At 40.2% G+C, this 20,684-nt stretch overlaps 1 protein-coding gene across 2 annotated transcripts in view; it reads right to left on the bottom strand.

Annotated features, from left to right (window-relative positions):
- Positions 1–17,796, bottom strand: part of arhgap29a (Rho GTPase activating protein 29a) — a 31,460-nt gene extending 13,664 nt beyond the window's left edge. The window contains exons 1-3 of one of the 2 annotated variants that reach the window (XM_034132503.1): positions 17,657–17,796; positions 16,054–16,476; positions 2,578–2,721 (exon numbers count right to left, since the gene is read on the bottom strand). In XM_034132503.1, the coding sequence (XP_033988394.1) occupies positions 2,578–2,721; positions 16,054–16,378 (469 nt within the window). In that variant the 5' untranslated portion in view covers positions 16,379–16,476; positions 17,657–17,796. Of the gene's footprint in view, positions 1–352; positions 704–2,577; positions 2,722–16,053; positions 16,477–17,656 lie in introns of those variants that run through there. The other variant, XM_034132504.1, reaches the window with a different exon arrangement.
- Between the last annotated feature and the right edge of the window lie 2,888 nt (positions 17,797–20,684).

Genomic DNA, 20,684 nt, shown 5'->3' with positions numbered 1-20,684 from the left:
GGGGATTTCTCAAGTTCAAAGACTCACAGGGCAGACATTTTAAATAGAAAATCTGCTGTCTTAAGCTATTTTCATTAAGCTAAGCATAGACTATTTTTTAAACGTTTCTTTTTGTGAATCTTAAAAACCTCAAGCTGGGAAGAGTAAACCTTCAACTTGTCTTGAATACTGTCTTAAATCTTTGATGTACACTTTAAACAGTATCTGCGCCAATAAGTTGAAATGCACCCAATTACCAACGCCTAACAAATACTAAGATTCTTCCTCAGTGGCTTTCAGATCTCGAGGAACGAGTTGTCTTAAAAAGTAAACTGTGGCAAAAATACCACAAACTACCAATTAAATTACCCACCTCACAACTTCCTAATTTCTTCTGTTAAAGCTTAGCTGTCTTGTTAAGTCAACAGTAGACCCTACTGTGAGGTGACTTTTCTGTCCAAACACCCAAAAGAGGCCACCAAACAGGCATGTTCCTCTATCCAGTAAAAAGGTAACTCGACAAAAAGAAGTCCAACGTAAACATATTCTTCTCTCAGTCACAGGCACAGGAAGTGTTAGGATTCTGTCAGAAAGATGTCAAAAAAGGGATCCAAAAAGGGGTCCAATGTCCATGGGGCCCTGGGAGCCTCTTTCAATCCCAGGACAGCTACTGTAGCGACCACTATTCAAATCACAGAGCTCTCTTGTGCTGTTGCATCTCCTCTTCTGTCCAACCCCTACCCCCAACAGGACATCCTGAGGCTTGCTGGAATACAATGCCACTACTCGCTCAGGCCCCAACCAGTGGTCCAATCGTGGAAGTTACATCATCGTGGAAAAATGGTATTGTTTCAATGGAAAAGCACAACACTCTTGAAACACTCGTCAGCGGCAAGGTCCATGAAGAACTCAGATATAGGAGGAACTTTTCCTCAGATAAAGAATCATTCTAGGATGTTCCAACTAAACTTACGAATTGATATGAAGTGTCCCAGGGTGGAGGAAGTGACAAAACTCTGTATGAACAACTATTTAATCAAGTGTTTATGTGTTTATGAGTCAGATGATTCAACATTTTTAGCATTAAAATCACCGTCAGAACAAAACAAAACCTCCTGATCAAATGACTGTCCTTCATTGATGACAGCATAACAACATTTTATATCTTCAAAATCAGCAGCTTTGATATATGGCAGTGAAAAATGATGGTGTTCACAGCTGATATCACATTGTCACTGTGTGAGGGTCAAGAATAGAAGTGAGCAATTCTGGCCATCTAGTGGACAGTAAAATTGCTTCACTGCACATTATTATAAGAAGAAACTTCTTTAGATATAGCACTTTCACAGGTGTCCTTAAACCAGTCAATTAATAAGACTATTTAAAACAGGCTGAAAACCATGAATCTTAATTTCTGAGAATCTTTTCACCAAATCAAAGGCATCGATAGAACCACTATTAAGCTGTCACATCTAAGACATCCTAATAAAAAAAAACATCTTTCTGTGTTTCTCTATTTTACAACAACATGTTAGAATGACACAAATATTCAAGTTCATGCACAAATGATATTGAAGTGACTGTTATTATTGATTGTTGTGTTTTTTTTTATCTTAATGTGTGCATATGTGTAAATGTTTCTGTTGATTGTGTATACAGTATAGGATATACATATTTCTATACATATCTGTATTAATGTATAATTTTACATTCGGGATTGTTGGAAACGTCATATCGATTTCTCTGTCTGTAAACACAAACTGAGTAAGATTGACATTAAAGTTGACTTTGACTTTGACAAAGGCGGGATTTGCATTCACCCAATAGTTGTTTATGCCATGTCTGCACACAAGCATGTATTTAAGGACTTATTTCCATTTTTACCTTGAAGGTGTACATTCATACACACAGCATCTTCAGGCATTCTTTCTTCAACATGTCACTGTTCCTTCTTAAGGGAAAGCTTTTCAAAGAGCTAGGGAGCCCCTCTGTGCCCCTCTTTGCCTCTCTTTGCAATGCAAATTGAGCCGAGGTATACTCAGGGGATTCTTGTGTGGCGGCCAAGTTAAGAATTGACCTGCATGCCAGATCATAATCTCAGAAAATGAGATTGAATAGGATTCCTCTGTGTAGTTCCCTCTGGACTGGCAGACAAAGCACAAAGGACACCCGCTTCTCTCTGCTTCTTGAATCATGTATCTGACTCCCAAATATTATTTTCTTACTCTCTGTATGGGGTTCGAAACACATGCTGCTGCTTTCTAAGCATTTGAGTGACTTCTGAAGGACTGCATTGCTTTGAAGCTTTAAGAAAAAGATTCACTAACATTCCCTGGGAAGTTCTTTTAAAGACTTGGAAAAGACGGTGTGAGAGAGAGGACATGGTAATACTGCATGTCCAGGAGGGAAAAAACGTCCACGGAAAAGGGGGGATTAGATAAGACGAGACAGAAAACAGACCAAAGGAAGAGTGGAGGAGTGGCTGGTATGTTTTACAGGAAAGCTGTGTGTGTGTGTGTGTGTGTGTGTGTGTGTGTGTGCACGTGTTCGTGTGCGTGCGTGTGTGTGTGTGTGTAAGATCTGCTCATCGTCGCTCACCTTTGACCGTGGCGATGACGGTTCCAGCTGTACTGAGGATGTCCACCGAGTTGAGGCTCTGGTGTTTGCTGATAATAGCCTTCAGGACTCGCAGCAGCTCCCCGAGACGCTCGTGCGCCGCATGATGGAGGCAGTCCTGGTGCTCTGAAAAGTTATAAGCATTACATTACAAACATACAATACACCAGTTGATGTATAATCAACTTCTGAGTAATAATGCTCATGATTTTCATTTATGTTGCATTTATTCCATGTTTTAATAAGCACAGTGTGGATGTATTGTGGAGGCAAAGAATCTCTGAGGACCATTAACAACATTAAGTCACAATGTAATAATAGTTACATAATGAGTGAAGGCTCATACTTTTGACTCATGTTGATGTCATTTACAACTCAGGTCAAGCCCCTACATGCAAACCATTGGGGAAATAGATGCTAGATGTAGTTTTAGGGTTACACCACAACTTTCAAACAAAAGGTCACTTATTGTTTAAGATAGTCAGACACAACAACTGCATACAGTATCAAACACTGAAATCTCATTGACAGCTCCTAAATGATCCGTTAGCTTTGTTAACCTTTGAACAATAAGATTATAAACGATCAATTGTACAGTATTTCTATGCAACAGGTCATTGTTTAATAAGCTATACAACATGCTATTTAAAAAGGGTTTTCCCAATACTATTTGATGCTATGAATTGTGTCTTCAGTCTGATCAAACATATATTATGGGACTTGTAGTGTTTCAACACTGAAGCACAGCAATGTATCTTGTGCTTTTAAACCTGAGCAAAATGGATTTAAAACCAACCATTTTTTTTTTTTAAATCTTCCTGCTTTACATGAATCATGCAACCTCACTGGAAAATAAATGATTACTCTATACATTCCAGCCTTGTTGGTTGAAAGAGTGACCATGGCAGCCATGTCAGACTACTGTCTGTCTAGGCAACTGCACCATAAAGCAGAGACGCTGAAGGGATTGCACACAACTCAGCAAACCTACACATAAAAGAGTGCTGACCTGAAAGCCCAGTGCAAAAAATAAACATAACTTACCATGGCTTTTTCTGCAATTAGCAGTAAGTTAGTCAGTTAACCAGAGAAAACATGGCATGTCAGGTATGTGGTCTTGTGTACAAGAGGTGACTTTACTAACATTGAGTCACGGCCATTTCAAAAGGGACAAAATGTACTTTGCTATCAGGTAACATCTTGACATTGTTGAGGAATGAGGTAATGAAAAGGAACATATAAATGATTACCTGAGATAAAGGTGAAGGTATTTTCTTTACTACTTATGGAAACATTTTTAGTGCTACAAGATATTGTGAAATGGTTCTGACAAAGCAAGAATGACTCGCTTAACAAAGATGACTAATACAAGAGGAAAAGGGGACATACTAAAAAAATACACAAACAGACACACAATATTGGCAATTTGACTAAAATATGTTCCTGTCCTAAACTGTAAGCACACTAATTACATAGTAGGCTGCTTGGCAGGTTGTTTTGATGTTTTATTTGTGATTATTATATTCACATTTAAAAATTAGGCTACATCACCTTTTAACTTCTGAGTAAATAATGGTTGAATAACAAAGATACACACAAACACACACACACACACACATATATATATACACACATACACACTCACACAAAGAATGGAACAGGCAGTCAAAGCCACATTTTGTGCTGACGATCACCCCTGGATTACCCCTTCATGAAAGGGGGATCAGAAAGACTTTAGCTGTCTCCCATTTTTTCTTTTATTCATTAGGCCTCTTTTTGGAGTGGGACAAATAGTGCCGCCAGTGGGGCTAATAATGGTGGGACTGTGTGACAATGCTTTTCTGAGTCCTGACCCGGAAATCCAGCCAACTGACCACAGAGTGACATGTTGACGTTGCCCATCAGGTCACAACAATAATCAAACAACATGGTATGAAGAACTGAAGAGAATTCACTCAGTAACTGTAAAGAAGAAGCTATAGAATGCCCAAGTCTCCATTGGAGTCTGGCCGACTCTGTTTTTCTTAATGAATGAGACACAACATTCATTATGTGCCAAATGGCCTTACTTTACTGACAACTTCAATGCAGCCAATCAGCACACCCTGCACATCAACAATGAACCACTTAACATAAACCCTGAGAGCTTGAGTGATACTGCAAGTAAGTCACAAGGCAATTCCAGGTGAACATCAAGCACTTGTGAAATCTCCACAAACAAACCTGGTAAAACGGACTGCTTGGAATCCCAGGACACACCTTAATGATTACATAAAACAAGCAACAAATCCCAACCAATCCCACTACCACATGAACTACTCCATGCCAACATGCCCTGTTGTTTCTAGCTTGCCAAACGCTTCAGGACCTGGAGAGTTCTATCCTTCACCATAGCAACCCTTTTAATCCATCTTCATCAAATGTCAGGCACAGTTCCTTCTATTGCCAAGGACCTAGTGGTTTTTGATGATGAAAGCTTCTCTGCCTTTTATTTCAGCTGCCCAAGTCCCCACGAGGCAGGAAAAGGGCCAGCGGTGTGCTCTTGGCGGAACGTACCTCAAACAGACTCAATACTTCTGTATAATCAATGCACATGGGTAAAGAGAAGGTCATTTCTTTGTTGGTCGTCTGGATTATTATACAAGATTTGTTTTATATGGCTGTATTCATACTACCCTGAGTTTACCCTTAAAGGAATTGAGCTTGAAAGTAATTGTGGTCATATCATCCATATGGAGTTAATGGAAACAAATCAGATCATATCAGAATACCTTTATTCGTCCCACAGAGGGGACATTTACATGTGTTACAGCAGAAAAGAGCCAAAGACAGCTTAATGTTTAACAAGAAGTATGCATAAAAACAAAATTAAATATAAAAAAAAACCCAGTACTTTAGATTTAAAATGTAAAAAAAAAATCTATAAAACATGAATTCTCCGTTAACTATAGGTCTGCAATATTTTTGCATTAACTGTTTGTAGAACCAGTCCTCCTAAAGACATCTCTCGCTCTCTCTCATGAACCCTGACCCACAATCATTTGATAAGGGTCAAAGTTTACAATGAGCTGCTTCAATTAACTTAATCCCCTAATTGGTCCTGGTCAGTTTAGATCCCATTTATGGACATAATCCTTTCAATGACAAAATACACACATTGGCCTAAATCATCCCTACACAGGCTATACACCCCATTCATTAACAGAGTAACTGAATCAGGAGTTTTGGATGCATCAAGCTTGGGCAAGCTAGAGGTTTATTAAGGACAAGCCTAAACCATGAATGCCCACGAGACAGAGGGTCTTCCTTTGCAAAGCTCCACGGGCTTCAATCTTCAATGGCAGTTGTGTGGCCTATTGGACCATCCTAAATGGAGGCTAATTAGCAAGACATTATGGTTGCGTCCACCAGCCCAGCAGGACCAAGGATAATGTACAGAGACTGATTATTTAACCCCTCAACTGCCATTCTGCGAGAGACACAAGAAGACTCGTTCCCACCAGGGAGGGGTGGTTAAAGGAACATCTGACTAGTGCATTTGGTTTCAGCTGTGGTATTGTCCTGTTTACGACGTGGGAAAACAAAATGAAACTTACATTTGGTTTAACAAAAAGGTTGTAATAACAGAAGATGTCTCATTTTCCAAATATTATCAACCTGAAAACTGAAAAACAAACAAGCTGCTGGGAATATCTTTCCGTTTACCCCAGTGAATACCTCCAAGATTTGCAAGAGGACGTGTTTGAGTGCCGAAAACTCACTATTGTCCCTGAGGCCACTAGCAAACAGTGGGTTAGTGGCCTCATGGGCCTGCCACATGAAGCATTTATGGAACAATAAATCACAACGGCAGCTTTTCACTTTGCACGGGAAAGAGGGAGTGTGTGTGTGTGTGTGTGTGTGTGTGTGTGTGTGTGTGTGTGTGTGTGTGTGTGTGTGTGTGTATGTGTGTGTGTGTGTGCGTGTGTGTGTGTCTTTGTCCGTGCGAGATGGTTAGTGGTGGGAGGATTGTAGGGAGTGATAGGGGAGGAGTTTTGCTGGGGATGGGGGGTGGGGGTTGTTTGTTATTTGGGGTAGTACTCTCCCTTGGGATTTGTCCCAAATGTACCCCTGCACCCCACATCCCTGATTCTGTGGGGGTTATGAGAGAAGGAGCGAGTGAGAGACATTCCTGGGCATAATAAGCCCTGGTGAATGAAGGCTACAGGGGGATCAGACTCTGATCCTGATGAGAAGGAGGCCGCGGATCAGGAGCTGCTCTGAGGCTGCCAGTAACACATTGCCAGGTTTTTACTTCATTAGCGTCATGGAAACCCAACATTCCAGCCTCTTGTTTGGGAGTGGGGACAGAAGTTGCAGGAGCGAGGGGAGGAGGGGGATCCATAATGAAAACATTGTCAGATCATTCAACATCGAGATGACACTTAATACCAAAACGCTGTAATGCAATTATAGAGCGGGGCCTAGTCTCCAACATTTAAATGTTATGGACCTATACATATGCACGCATAAGTCTAAAGGCTCCCATATAATAACATTTTATACTGATGATCTGGTATAGAAAGGGAATAAAATAGGTTACATTTTGCCTACACATTGTACACAGCCCAGGATGTGAAATTATGTATTTGGTACCCCACCAGTATAAGCATCTATGCAGGTCCAATGTTCACCTGCTTGGTTGAAGCAATGGACACGTTTTGTTATCTGCAGAACGGTTCAAAACACGCAGTGAAACAAAGTTTGATCTATTGGTGTCATGCAACAGTTGTGTCGATTCTGACTTGTATAATGCGCAATACACAAAAATAGTGTTATAATAGACCACACCTGGAATGTATTTACTGTCCTTACCAAACGGAAACTATGCTCATCTGTGTTCATAATCTTGTTATCCTTTATACTGTTGGGTTTGTTCAATGGATGTGTCATTTTGATTGCAGCAAAAGAATACTCAGAGAGGATATAATCAGGTATTTGTTGAAAGACACTAACTGAGTCTCTAGCATGCAATACATGTGAAGGCTACCATACAAGAAATAGTATGTTATTGTTGTGAGAGGCCATCATTGATTACAAATAATGCCGTTGCTTTAACTGATGTGTACAATAAGGAAACTATCAGTTGGAGGTTGTGGCATCAATGGCTTGACTCTTTGAAACAGGAAACTTCCATGAGGGTCTGACACAATATGACTTGGCAACATTCCTTTCGCTCTGGCCCTAGCTATGCTCAGTCATGCATTGCAAATCATGGGAGCGATGTATTATCTATGCTTCAAAACTTTGGAGGGAACGGAGGGGTGCTTATTGCCACAAAACAAGTGTGAAATCACTAAACATGTCACAACTGGGCCTGCAGAAGTCCGATCAAATGGAAGCGGCTCAAGGCAGAGGGGGCTAAAAAGGATGTTGGACAGGCTAGCCTTGAGCAATGTCAATCAAAACTTCTCATTGTGGCCTTTTCAATCAAACCACAGCTGGACATTCCAGCTACTTGCCCACAAATAACCAAACAGGACTCTCTAGTGGCAGTTGTTTCAAAGACATGTTCTATTCATCAAAAACTATGTTAAGGCCTGGTTTCAAGGGGCTTCTTTGAGGCTTGCCCCTATTTTTAAAAGACCAGCAACCAAATCTGGGTCTAATAATCAATCATGGTGTGACTCAATGACCTTTGTTTTGTTCAAGTGGATTCTCCTTTAATTGGTTACAGGGACATTTCATTTTCTTTCACATTACCCACTAAAGAGTACAGCATCGTTAGGGTATATATGCACAAGGCAAGAAATTACCTTATTGTTTCAATCAAAATGTAAACTATTTGCAACTATAAGGGGGTCTTTCAAAATACGTCCACTTAACCTTTAACACTTGGGAAGGGTCACTGAAATGGGTGGTCTGTACATCCCTAAATACTTCCTGTGGTCAGTGGCCCTGGTCCACTTCTGTCGACAGACCACGGCGGTCCACTCTACGGATTAGCAGATTACATGCAGCTGTTAAAAGGCAGTGGAACTTCGCCTTCCCAGACTTCTATACTCATACCGAGGCATTCCCTGTTGCTTCACCTTTGAAGCTTTTCCCCATGAATTAATACACAAAGAGTTGGCGTTTAGAAAAGAGCCCTAGGCCAGACACACAGCACCTTCCACCTAGGTGGGGGGCTTTTATATTTCCACTCTGCTGGCTACTTGTTAGATGGTAAATCAGGAAACCAAAAATGAATACTTAGATATAATATGCCTGATATTAACTTTGACTTCTAAAGAGGGACACATTAGCCTGAACTTCGGCAAACAATATCTGATAAGGAAAAGACAATTATCCTAATAATTAAAGGTCAAACTGGTCAAATGTCCCATGATCCTTTTGGAGCAAACACATTAATACTTGGATTTTTCTTTCTTTAGTCATTCGCATTTAAATGAGATTCCCAAAGCGGAGTGAAGAATTTGTTTTTCCCCTCTTTTTCATTTATCTTTGGAGCTGTCAGTCGGAGTGAGGAAAGACAGGCAACCTTTCTCTCTAGATATCCCCCCCACATCACCACCACTACCACCGCCTACTGTTGATGCAAAGCTCTGAAGGTTGGCATTCCAACTATGCTTTCTTTAAGAGAAACTGCCAATCCCCCCACCGTGCAACCTCGAGCTGGCAGCCAAACTGGTCAGGCATTAGGCTGTAGAGACTACATTTGCTCCACTAGCTGTGTATGTAGGCAAAGGAACATCAGCAGGCCAGAGAGGTGGGAGAGCTGTCCGACAAAGTACAAAGATGGGCCCCTTTAGTACACCTGTCAAGGGGCAGAACTGGGAGGTGAGGGGCTGAGGTTTGGGGGCAATCACAGCATTGAGAACAAGAGCACAGTGTTTAGCTTTACTAGCATCCTAATCCTGAGAGAATGGGCTTTGTGTGAAAGAAAGCTTGCATTAAAAAACGTATTCTCATAACTGTCAAAGCATTTTTATTCTCTTAAATGTTCATAAGACGAGGAATTGAGACAAAATACACATCATAGCCTCTTAAGAATAGCTCCTGTTAGAAGATATAAAGAACAACATCTCTAGAGTTCAAGACAAACAAGTGCCTTCTTTGAGCACAATGCACTGTTTAGTTTCTTACCATGGTTACAATTAACAGCACACTGGCCATACATGGGGCTGAAGGTATTCATGGCTCTGGAAGTAATGCTGATTGACACCTGACAGAACTGTTGAAGGTACTTCAACAGTTCCTTACACAGTTTCCTTACAGTTTCAAAATACAATTTCCCCCCCTAGCAGTACTCGCTTCCTTTAATATCTTTAAACATCTTTCACAAACTCTGACTTATGTGCATGTGGAACTGCTGTCCATGGCAGAAGAGATCTATCTCAATGGGAAATACTAATAAAGAAAAAGAGAGATGAAAAGGTATGGTTGCTCCTGTGCTGTATGTTTTGGAAAGTTCAATCACACTCCAGTCGCTACACTTTCTTCCGCTGCCGTTTCCACACCCCAATGGGACCTCATTTGAGTCTCACAAGACAGAACAGTCTGCAATTGGTCCTGGCTATGCTTCACGCTCAGTCTGTCTCCACATCAAACAGGGTCTCTGTTCCCTTCACTGAGCACAGCAACTGAGTTACTAAACTTCAGAATGTTGTGGACAAAGACAGTGTCAGGTTATCCTTCTCTCTCCCATCAGCTCCATATGACAAGAACAGCATGCTAAAACCCATTACTTAGCATGATGACATGCTGATACTGAGAAAAGCACCTGTCACCTGCACCCAATGACCAGTTATCTATGGCTGACTCTTCTGTGCTCTTTGATGCAAAGCACACTCACTGAACGCAGTTACAAACAGACGGTGGATGTAGTGGATCTCTCACTACAGATATACTCAACACACACCTGAGAAGGGATTGCCGAGTAACAACAGGCAGAACAAGATCCAGGAGAAATATTGACTGCTTTTGGCTGCAAAAAAACATTTTTCAAATCCATGTTTCAACCACAAAAAGAGAGAATATTTGTTATGAGCTCTTAATGAAAAATGTGTGAGTAATCATAAACATAGCCCATCATTTAATACAACATTTCATACATTTTGCATCCATACTTGTGGGTGTATCTCAAATGTATTGTTGGATGAATAATTTGTCCCACTTGCCTGATTCTAGAAGACCTTAATCCAACGCAGGGTTAGAGACCACATATTCTAGGGCTACTTAAGCTTATTTAGAGGATCAATTTGCCATCTTTGTTTCAAAGCCTTAATCCAAGAAGGATGAGGGTCTTCTGATCACGCACCCATATGGGAGTTAGTGAAATCTGCCATACTGAATAATGAAGAAAACTAATTGGAATAAAAGCTTCAACTTTGTATATCAAAGCCTCCAGTACAGAGTTGTTCTAAGTGCAGCCTTTCCCCAGAGCCCACAATCCTTGGCTTCTCATGTGTACTGTGTGGGAATCCTGAAGCTTTATCTCTGTGTGTGGCAGACATCGACAGCCTCCTGGAACAAAACTGCCCGAACAAAAACAGTGCACATAACCATAAATCTTAGCAGAGGGAAGGAAGGGGAGAAACACACAGAGAGGGAGCTCCCTTGGGTTACAACTTGAAAACAACGTACAAATCTTCAAGTGGAGTTGGGCTATTAAACTTGACAAGTCAACATGGTTTTTCCACCTGTATACAAGCGTGACATAATTGCACATATTGTTAAAAAGCTGATGGCTCTTTCTTTGTACAATATATGATTTAATGTGCCATTTCCTCAGGCAGAGGATAATTGGACCCGCCATATGTCACAGTACTCTGCTCTTTAATCCCAGGCAATAACCTTAGTAGTCCATCAACTAATGCTGAGACAATAGCTGTGCTTTTGAACAAAGATTGTCCGAAACAATTAAAGTAATGTAATTAATCCTGGTAGGCAGCTTAATTAGCGAGATAAGTGAACAGTGTGATTAAATCAAGATCTTTGGAAAATTAAATGTAGGGACCAGACTCTCAAACCGTGAATGTAACTTGATCTTCAAGGGGAAACTTTAAAGTAAGGAAGCCTCGTAGTCTTGTGCTTGGGATAATTTACAGTGGCTTTTACTATGGGCACAGTAAAAGAACCATAAAAGGAACTTTTTGGAGGCAAGAAGAAGTCTGCATTGCTTTACCGTGGATCCCATGGGATAGACTGTCTAAACAGAGCACAGTTACAGCCATTAAGAAGGTCTGGAATGGTTAGTGAAAAGCCCAAGTAGGGATAACATTAGGCTGGTATTTCACAAGGGGTGATTTGGAATACAAATCTCTAAAATAGAATTTAGGCTTTCTCTGAGGACCCAGACCAGAGTCATGTTCCCACAAAGCATTAAGGCAGAATACTCAACAGGCTTTCAAAAAGGACAAAGCACTCATTTTTCCCATATCGTTTTACAGCATATTTAAACTAATGCCAGTTATTGAAAGAAAAACATGTTTGGCTCTTTGCCACAAAAGCTAACCTCGATTCATAGTCAGGTGCATTACAGTGTATCATTAAACATTACACAACACCTGGGAACCTTTTTTAGAAGCAACCTGTTAATCATTCAAACCCAAAACCATGCATAAGTGTGAAGCGAGAGCCTCCAAAAGTCATGCTGATGAACTTTGGACACTTATGACACAGTGTTTACAACTGGAAGTAAAAGAAGACAGCTGACATCAGGGGATATGACTCACATGCCCATACGAGTCATATATGAACAGGGACCATTTAAAAACTATGAGTAATGATGATGGAGCTCTTACAAAACCTTGCTTTCTTACATGATTATTCCACAGCCATGCTTCTTAGACAGAATGCCTGGGATTGCGCAATATGAAGGAGATTCATTGGCAGGATGGATCCCATCAGGTTTGGGTAGTTTGACACGCATTGAAATTGACACGGGGGACAAATAATGGATCATTCAATACATGACTTCACAACAAATGTATGTCCGAGTCGCCAGTATTGTTTTCTACCTTGTGAGCCCGCGTGTGTCATCATGGCAAAATGTGCATCCGGAGCGTCTACTGTAGTAGGGAGTACCACAGAAGCAGTTTTGAAAACCTGCCAGGTATTATTTTTTCTGTCTGTGAATATATTATGTCGCCACGGAAACTTTACAGGCGTGTATTTGAGATCGAATGAGTTCGTAGATGGGTGTGATCCAAGCAAGGACTGCAGAAGTAGGGATGTAGACCCAAGACATCGAACCTATGTTAACCTCAGATGTTCAGTAACTAATAATACAAACAGTTACTAAAGATTTAGATCATTGTATACATGAAGTGTATCATTGCATTTAAAAAAGCTTTCCTGTAATGCCCTGTCCTCAGCCTCACTGACTGTGAGGTGCCGTTTCATTCTTAAGCAGCTGACGCCCAACATTTGCCATCATCCTGCTTGACAGCGTCAGAGCATGAACACATTGATGACACACCTGACCAAGCCAGCCACAACAATAAACCTGCACGCTTCAAATAAGTTTTGATGCACAACAATCTTCGGCAGAGCTCTTTGAACACGGCAACAGTTATGCATTTTGTTGTTGGCAGGATGTGTGTTACACTGATCTTATGATGGAGCGCTTCAGAGGAGCCATTCACCGTCAAAGTCCAAAAGTCATCTGTTAAGAACTTAAGACACATTTTTCCAAAATAATAATCCTTTCCAATTACTGACATCTCCTTCATAAGTGTCCTCTTGACAAGGTTATATCTCTAAAGGAAGAATGTTATCATCTGTCACACTTTGACGGAGCTGTAAGCACATCAACAATCTCTTCAGTCATGCGTCATTGCCCCCAGCCACAACTGAACAGCAGCTGCATTATAATGACCATTTAAGGTTGATAGAAAAAAAAAACATTTGTGTTAAAGATAGAACATACTTAATAGATTTTGACGGAAGAAACCCCAAGGGGTCAATCCCACAGGCCACAGCTATTCCTGACTTGGGAAAGTATCATTTCTGCAGAAGCTGCCAGTTAGCAGCAGCATGTTATCTGCAGATGCCTGCTGAGACAGGGGGGTGTCACACTCACATCATGGAGTGTGAATGCAGGCACTGCTGCGAAGGGGTACAAGGCTCCGAGCTGAATATTGCTTTGACTATTGGCCCTGCGTGGTATATAAAAGGGGGGAAAAGGAGGGTTCCCTTAGGTTTCAGCGAGTGGCCAGGATAATGAGAGGTTTGAACCATTGTGAAGCGCTGCAGAGATAATATGGCCATAAATTAGGGGGGGGGATTCAATCACATCCAATCACAGCACAAGTCAGTGACTCCCAACAATCTGCTAGCAAGCTGTGTGAAAGCCAGAGAGTGCTAAACCCTAACAATGGCACTGTGAAGGCGTTTATTAACGACATAAACAATCCTGATACAAGCAACAAAATACAATCCAAATAGCTGTGTTTGGATAAATGTTGTCCCGACTTGCTATTACTAATTTGTTAAACATTTTCCTAATCCTGGAGTTTAAAATGACTAGTAGACACAATGGTCCCTTTGCTCCTTCCCTCGCCGCTCTTATTTCTACATCGTAAACAGCCTATTTTCCCAAATGAGCCTTTTCCTGTATTTATCCAGAATAGGCCTTCCTATGGGAATGCTTGGCTTTACAATCATGTGTTGGCATCTCTGTTTGCATAATTGACTTTGTGTGTACTGGACCTGTAAATTGTGTGCAGTTACATTTAGGGCAGAGTCAGCTGAAAGTTGTTGAATTATGTTCGTCATGAGTTTATTTTTAAACCAATTCAACGTATTCTCTTCTACAGTTCGGCTCACAGTCTAATCCTTGTTATTGTTATTTGGAAAGAGCGCACATTATAATCCGGTTTCTTCATCACTAGAAGCAAGGGCAAAGTGTCTAGTATGACAGCTATGCAACCTTGGCACACAGCAGGAACCTGTATGTGCATGCATTGTCGCTCATTAATCTGCTACTAAACTGAACAAAGTTACAACTTCATTTGTGATTGTTAGCGCTCGAAACTGAAACGGTGGAGTCATGAAAGCGCAAGGTATATTTCTTATTTAAACCAAGCCTTCTTCTGTTCCACAAAGCCGCAGACGTCGATCTCTTGCACATGATGATTTACTGCTTTGATCCCTGGCATGCTGACAGGTCACTGAAAAGTCTCTCAAGCTTAAAAATGTGCACGCTGCAAGCCCTTCTCTCTATAATGCCGACATGTCCAGCCAGGTCAAGCACCTTTACTGACCCCTCAGACAAAAAACAAAGCCTGGGATTCCTCTTCTCCAGGGCTAGGGTGTCATGGCACAGGGTTAAGGGGGAATAGAGGGAACCACCAGCACTACATGCACCTTCACCTCATCTTATTTAGGGTTTTATGCCAGGTCTCGGGATTAACAAATCTGGGTCTGATCCAAAAGCCAACGCAAAAACATACCAAGGCAGGAATGTAATAACCGCCCGCCCACACAAATATGCACAGCAACACAGACAAGAGAAAGTCTCTAAAGTTCAAACTATGGTACGGGAAATTATCCATTTCATAACTGACAAAGGATGGCCTACGAATTACTGGCTTAAGAGGGTTTTCTTTTAAGCTTGGGCGTTTAAAGTTCCTGCTGGAATGCTGTTGCTGTTTCATGTGGTTCAGTGTAGATCAATTAAAAGATGGAACACTGATTTCTTTTGTTACAAAGTATTTCCTTCAGGCTAATTAACTCTAACTGATCACATAATTCTTGGCATGTCAAAGCTAACCAAAAATATTTTTGTTTACCATGCAGGAATGAATCCTAACTCTTTTTTAGCTTTTACAGGGACTGGTGGAATGGCTGTGTTTTTCTACTGTACCGATGGAAACAAGAAAGGGTAAGAACCCAACTCAAAGTGAGATAAGGCTGGTTGACTGACCGTGCAGCCAAGGCCGCGGCGGGACCAAACAGGCAGAGAGACCTGGGACTGTGTACATTGTGGTGAAAGCAACAGTGTGTACACAAGGGTTGAGTGACAGCTGTGTTCCGTTATAATTCCGTTTCGCTGTACTTACACTATTCCCCTTTTTACCGCACTACACTGCCACAATTCAGTTCATTCTCAGAACGCATTCAATTATTTGTGAGCCTAAAATAATAATTAACCAACTGAGATAGCCAAGTGTCACCTCAGTGATGTGTTCATGTCATCACCAGTAACAGGAAAACAAGATGTTAGGGCATGTTAGTACATGGAAACACTCACAAGTGGAACTTATGAAAAGCACACATCCGTACAATCAGTTGTTGTGGCAACAAAGCATAGTCACCTATAAAGACACTTCAAAAATATAGTATTTAAGGTATGAGACATTACCTCAGAAGAGTATTGTTTAGTTACTTGAGCATGTGTGGCTGTTTCTCTATCATCAGCATGATATAATAAATGAGTGTATTTGGGGACATTTCCCTTAATGCCAAACATACCATTGGAGTTGAAAACTTCTTTGAGTTGCAAAAGCACATCAGCAAACTTGCGCACATCGCTGACCAGCTGCATGATGTACATCGGGTCTGAGGCGGGGATATCTGGGCTTTCCGGGCTGACCGAGCCGCTCTTAGAGGCTCTGCCAGGCCCTGAGGGGCCCACGGTGGTAGGGCCTGCTGAAACAAGGCTGGAGCTGGAGAGTCGGGAGATGCCTAGAGACATTTTGGGTCCACCACCACCACCGCTGCTGCTGCTGCTGCTGCTGCCACCTCCACCTCCTGATCCTCCTCCACCAGAGCTCTGGCGCAGAATGGCAGCCAGCATGTCTTATACGTCCAACGGCCCTCAGGCCTGGTGACGGTTATCCTGCAGTACAGCTTCTTCTCAGACTCAACACTGCACCACTACAGTGAGGATGGAATCTGCCAAAGAGAGAGAAGACTATTAATCCTGAGAAGATCTGTTTGGACTACAAGCGCTGGCAGTTTGAGGTGTGACACATTACCAGATGTGTTTTGGCAGGATTTACGCCCCCACATAAAAAAGTACAACTTGACTGATGTTTAACCTGCTTCAGTTTCACTACAAACGTTTTTTAGGTGTTGAGAAAAGGTGTTTCTCCTTTAATGTGGATTTCCTGTATTCCCTTGAAATTAAGAAGAATGAATCTGCAGGGATTTTCAATAGGATTGGGTTCATTAGAAGAAATTAGGTGTGTGTTCCTGGATAGTGCTGCCTTATTTCACAAGATGTGGACTGTGTTTAACAATGTGTGAGGAAATAAAATCAAGTAGTCGTTGTAGTGTTAGGCAAGTCTCAGCATTCTTGAACCTAATACAATAATGATAGCAATTACAAACCAAAACCTAATCTGATAAACCAGTCTTTAGCTGTAGAGGAACACAAACAGGTTGCCTAAATGATTATGATGCAACTACAACGATGTTGTGTAAATGTAAGCCACATTCAATACAAAATAATTAAAGTGTCTGGAAGAAAACTAGGGTAGAGAAAACAGTAAGGTAAAGGTGGTCATTCAGTCCCCTGCACAGGTGACCAGTGAACACAACACTGCTGGTTAAAAATCGGGAAACGTATTAATTGTAGTTTATTGCTGAATAAAACGAGACAGAAGTAATCGTCATAAAGATATATATGTTAGTTTATTCGGAATGTATAAAAAAAAAACGTTTTTGTCATAACATATAAATCAGAATGCTAGTTCGCGGTCGGCATTTGCGTTTAATGTTAGTTTAGAAGACTCGAAGAACACTCTTAAAGTGTAAGTATGTTCTGTGGAAGTAGGCTAATACATGTGTTGTGTTTTGAAGTTATAACGTTGGTGTTTTAAAGTAATGTTCCCTCTAAAACAAGCAACGCTAGGCTATTTGCAAGCAAAAGTCCGCATTTAAATTAGCTGCTAAATGTGAACAGAGTTGGTGTAAAAGTTGATTAAAACAGATTAAACTAACGTTAGGCAGCGGGTTAAACTGTCTGTAGACTTTTTCTTTCTTTGAACGTTGTGTAAACTTATTCATCAGCAACAAATTGCTGTTGTAGCAACCCAGACAAAATGTTAAAACATGAGACTAAATTACACACCTGCAGTCGGGTCCTGTAACATTTCAGCCGGAAACAATCCTAAAGCGGAAAAGCGACCGAGGTTTAGTCTTGAAAAAGACAATATAATCCACAATCACTGCGCTATCCTTATGTTTCACAGCCGTACCCAAACCCCTCACTGTCTGCTCTGCTCACTGTGTTGAATCGCCTACTCTCTCCATGTGATTGTGGGCTGGAACATGGTGTGTGTGTGTGTGTGTGTGTGTGTGTGTGTGTGTGTGTGTGTGTGTGTGTGTGTGTGTGTGTGTGTGTGTGTGTGTGCGCGCGCGTGCGCGTTCGCGCGTTGCTGGGGATTTTGTGTGGAGTCCTCCCTTAACAACAGGTGTCTGGAGTTTTAAAGTGTAAAGCTACCCACAGTAAAACGTCAACTTCCGGTTATGCCTTTTCAAAATAATAGCTTCTCCATGTCAATGAGTTGGTGTGATTTTGAAAGTTATACTATATCCCAGACACAGAATATATCTGGGATTTTGATGTGTACAAAAAAAAAGAATCCGGTATGTAACCTCATGCCATAACTCATTATAACATTGTCAACTCAAAGCCTATTAATTCCAATGTCAGAAAGTACCCTGGTGTTTAAATAAGTGTGTCAAGTTGTGATTGATATCTGAATAAAATTCCTATACATGCATATACTACTATACTAGAGTAAACCTATAGAGCAACAGTAAATGGAAACACGAAAGTAAAGTACAAGCACCTCAATATTGCACATGCTTGAGTAAATTACCTTAGTTCACTGGCCACTGAAATCATAGACTGTAGGTAAAGTAATGTGTGTGGCGCCACCTGGTGGACAAAGGGAGGAACTGCAATGCATTCCATAGTTGTATTTCCGGTGAATATTTTCAAAATACAGTTACCAAACGGAAGTTAATAGACACTAGCTAAAAAACGATCATACAATTACAATGTTTATTGCTTCTTATTTCACACATAGATACTACAACGGGTTTTTTTCCAGCAGGGAATAATATGAAAATGATTTGTTACTATTAATACATTATGTACATTATTTGGAATTACTTATTATGGAGCTCTTTGATAACCGGACTCCAACACTTTCCCCCTCAACAACCATAATTGACCAATCTAAATAGTATAGTGTCTTCACGCTGTGTACCTTGTACATTTATATTCAATTTGAAATGCAATTTCTTGCAAACTTAATGTAATCTTACTTTTACATTTCGTGAGAAGTAAGTTGGCCCTTCATAGTGTAAATTCTAAAGATAGTCCACAGATATCTTTCACTGTCAATATGTATATATTTTACTTTTAAGTTTTGTTTTATTTTCTAATATTTAAATGTTTATATTTACTGTATATGTTTGGTTTTTTTCTACACTTTCATTGTCACATTATGCGAAATGCCTTGTTTACATGCTGCTGTAACACTTGAAGATACAACTTTGTTGCCAGACTAGTAAAGTTACTATAAATTGAGACTAATAGCTCATTAGTATGCACTCATGACAATTACATTTTCCTAAAAAAGATACACAGTGGTGGACGATGTACCTATCTCTTTAACTTTAAAGGTAGTAATATCACTGTAATGTTGCATGGAAAGGGGGAGCATTGTATTATATGTATTTCCTTGTTTTCCTTTTCTTTTTTTTAAATAAAACAATCGCCTATTATTTTTAGTATAGCGGGAAATTGGGTTAGTACCTCAATATTGTACATGCTATGTAAATTACCTTAGTTCACTGGCCACTGAAATCATAGACTGTAGGTAAAGTAATGTGTGTGTGGCGCCCTCTGGTGGACAAAGGGAGGAACTGCAATGTATAGCGTCAATGCATAAATGATTACATAGTTGTATTTCCGGTGAATATTTTCAAAATACAGTTACCAAACGGAAGTCAACTGACACTAGCTAAAAAACGATCATAAAACTACAATGTTTATTGCTTCTTGTTGTAGGGAAAAATATAAAATGATTTTTATACTTACATAAATTAACTTTGTTCACTAGACACTGTGAGACAACTGATTCAACATGATTACGTATCAGTAGCCTACTTCCTGTAAAGGTTTTAAAAATACAGTTACCAAACCGAAGTAATAAGAAAAATAGCAAACAAATTATCGTACAATTAAAATGTGTATTGCTTCATGCCGCACAGAAAGATACTAAAACACATTTTTCAGTAGGTCCTATTATAGACATTAATGCTATAATATTTGTATTTATTTCAATTATTTAGAATGATCGATGTAGGTGGTGATGCTGTAGGCCTACTAATCAGGTATTAGCTTAAATATTTAACTTTCAATAGGCCTACGTTATAAAAAAAAATATATATATATATAATATTAAGCAATAAAAGTCTGTTTGTTGGATTTATGTTCATTATGTTCCTACTCAAAACATATCTGTGCGTAAAAAACAATAAACATGTAGGGTTTCCCATTAAGGTACCGGGCGCTACAGTGGAATGTTCTGCTGCAACACTCCCCAAAAGCACATACACAGTATAGCCTACCCGCGACTGTTACAATGAAGGCTCGATAATCAGCTCACGGCATAGGCTATAGGTGTAGTAAATAGAGGTGTGGTTTTTTTATCTGACTTTCGGGTTAACTGCAATAGTAAATCAATATAACACATGGTTTGATCAACTATACCATGTGATTTATTATCTTAAATAAACAATGCATGATGGAGACTGAACATTCAAATTATAGTGATAAAAGAGTAACACTAACAGGCGTTTTTTTTCAAAGGTTATAGCTCTGAACACTTATATTATATTACAATAATTAAAAGCCATGTGCTATTGATTTATTGCCTATGTATAATTTGCCACAACACTGTTCTGCTGTAGGTAACTCAAAAAGAAGAAACATAATGGAATTAAATGTTGCACATTGTTATATATATTATTAAACAGGTTCATAGTAGCAATTAATTGATCTCTTCAAGATACAACTGTGCAAACAGACTTGTACGTGTTACACCAAATGGAGAATTAAAGCTCATTGGGATGCATGCACA

Source organism: Trematomus bernacchii, unplaced genomic scaffold, assembly GCF_902827165.1.
Source record: "Trematomus bernacchii unplaced genomic scaffold, fTreBer1.1, whole genome shotgun sequence".
NCBI lineage: Eukaryota > Metazoa > Chordata > Actinopteri > Perciformes > Nototheniidae > Trematomus > Trematomus bernacchii.
This window is presented reverse-complemented; position numbering and strand designations above follow the sequence as displayed.